Source organism: Austrofundulus limnaeus, unplaced genomic scaffold (genome assembly GCF_001266775.1).
Source record: "Austrofundulus limnaeus strain Quisiro unplaced genomic scaffold, Austrofundulus_limnaeus-1.0 Scaffold6037, whole genome shotgun sequence".
Lineage (NCBI taxonomy): Eukaryota > Metazoa > Chordata > Actinopteri > Cyprinodontiformes > Rivulidae > Austrofundulus > Austrofundulus limnaeus.
Genome location: NW_013958439.1, coordinates 1,221 through 2,117, shown reverse-complemented (window position 1 = coordinate 2,117; position 897 = coordinate 1,221). Strand labels below are relative to the sequence as shown.

At 39.4% G+C, this 897-nt stretch overlaps 1 protein-coding gene across 1 annotated transcript; it reads right to left on the bottom strand.

Moving 5' to 3' along the window:
• Positions 1 to 120: 120 nt before the first annotated feature.
• Positions 121 to 897, bottom strand: LOC106512362 (uncharacterized; the record flags this gene model as incomplete). Its single annotated transcript, XM_014000996.1, is given in 4 exon segments — positions 121 to 214; positions 307 to 443; positions 538 to 767; positions 860 to 897. Coding segments are annotated over 4 exon segments (499 nt in total), but the record flags the coding sequence as incomplete, so codon positions are not given.

Genomic DNA, 897 nt, shown 5'->3' with positions numbered 1-897 from the left:
AAAATGAACTGTCCTTTTTTAAATAGAAAATCATAATCAGAACTCATGGCTGTACCCCCCCCCCCTTTCTTTATTTATTCTGAATGGTCTTAAAGTGTAGATATTTGCTTAGTGACTCACATATCCATTTTTAGAATATGGATCTCGCAGGTTTGGGAACATTTCAATTATGCCTTCAGCGTACATCTCTCTCACACGCCGACGTGGTGCTGTCCTGAAAAGAAGCAAAAGAAATATATATAATTTAATGCCAGACAATAACTTCTGAAACCTAATAAAGTAGCTCTTTAGGAAAAATGATCTTACCCATGATTTTCACACATATCTGCAGCAAGAATGTTGACTAACTTTCGACGCGAGTTGTCAGTAAGGGTTTTCGTCCGGGTATATTCCTTGAGAATTCGATCTCCACCAGGTTTCTTGGTCAATGCGGATTCAACCACCTGTTAACAGACAGGGAACTTGTGTTGGTTGCATACTAAAATGTACAGAAAAAAACAGACATTTTTTAAAACCATTAGCAGTTCTACATCTGACCTTTTTGCAAGTGTCATCCATCCATTTTATTTTCTGACGTTTACTGGGAGGACTGTGATTGTCTTTGCGATTGGCGTCATCAGAGCTGCACGGTTCAAGCTCCAGAATGATTGTATCGTCAGAGTCGCAGCGTGAAAGGTCTGCTGCCGATTCTGTCAAAGTTTTGTCCCCTGAGCTCGGGGAAGACAATGAATCCAGGGTGCACTGAGATGAAGTTGACTCCTGAGAAGCTAGAGGTAACCAGAGAGATTAATTAAAATCAAAATACTTTGCAACATGCTGAAAAAAAAAAAAAATCAGGATTGAGAACAACCAAGTTTACCATTGCCAAATGTGTTAGTAAATACACCAATACAAGGC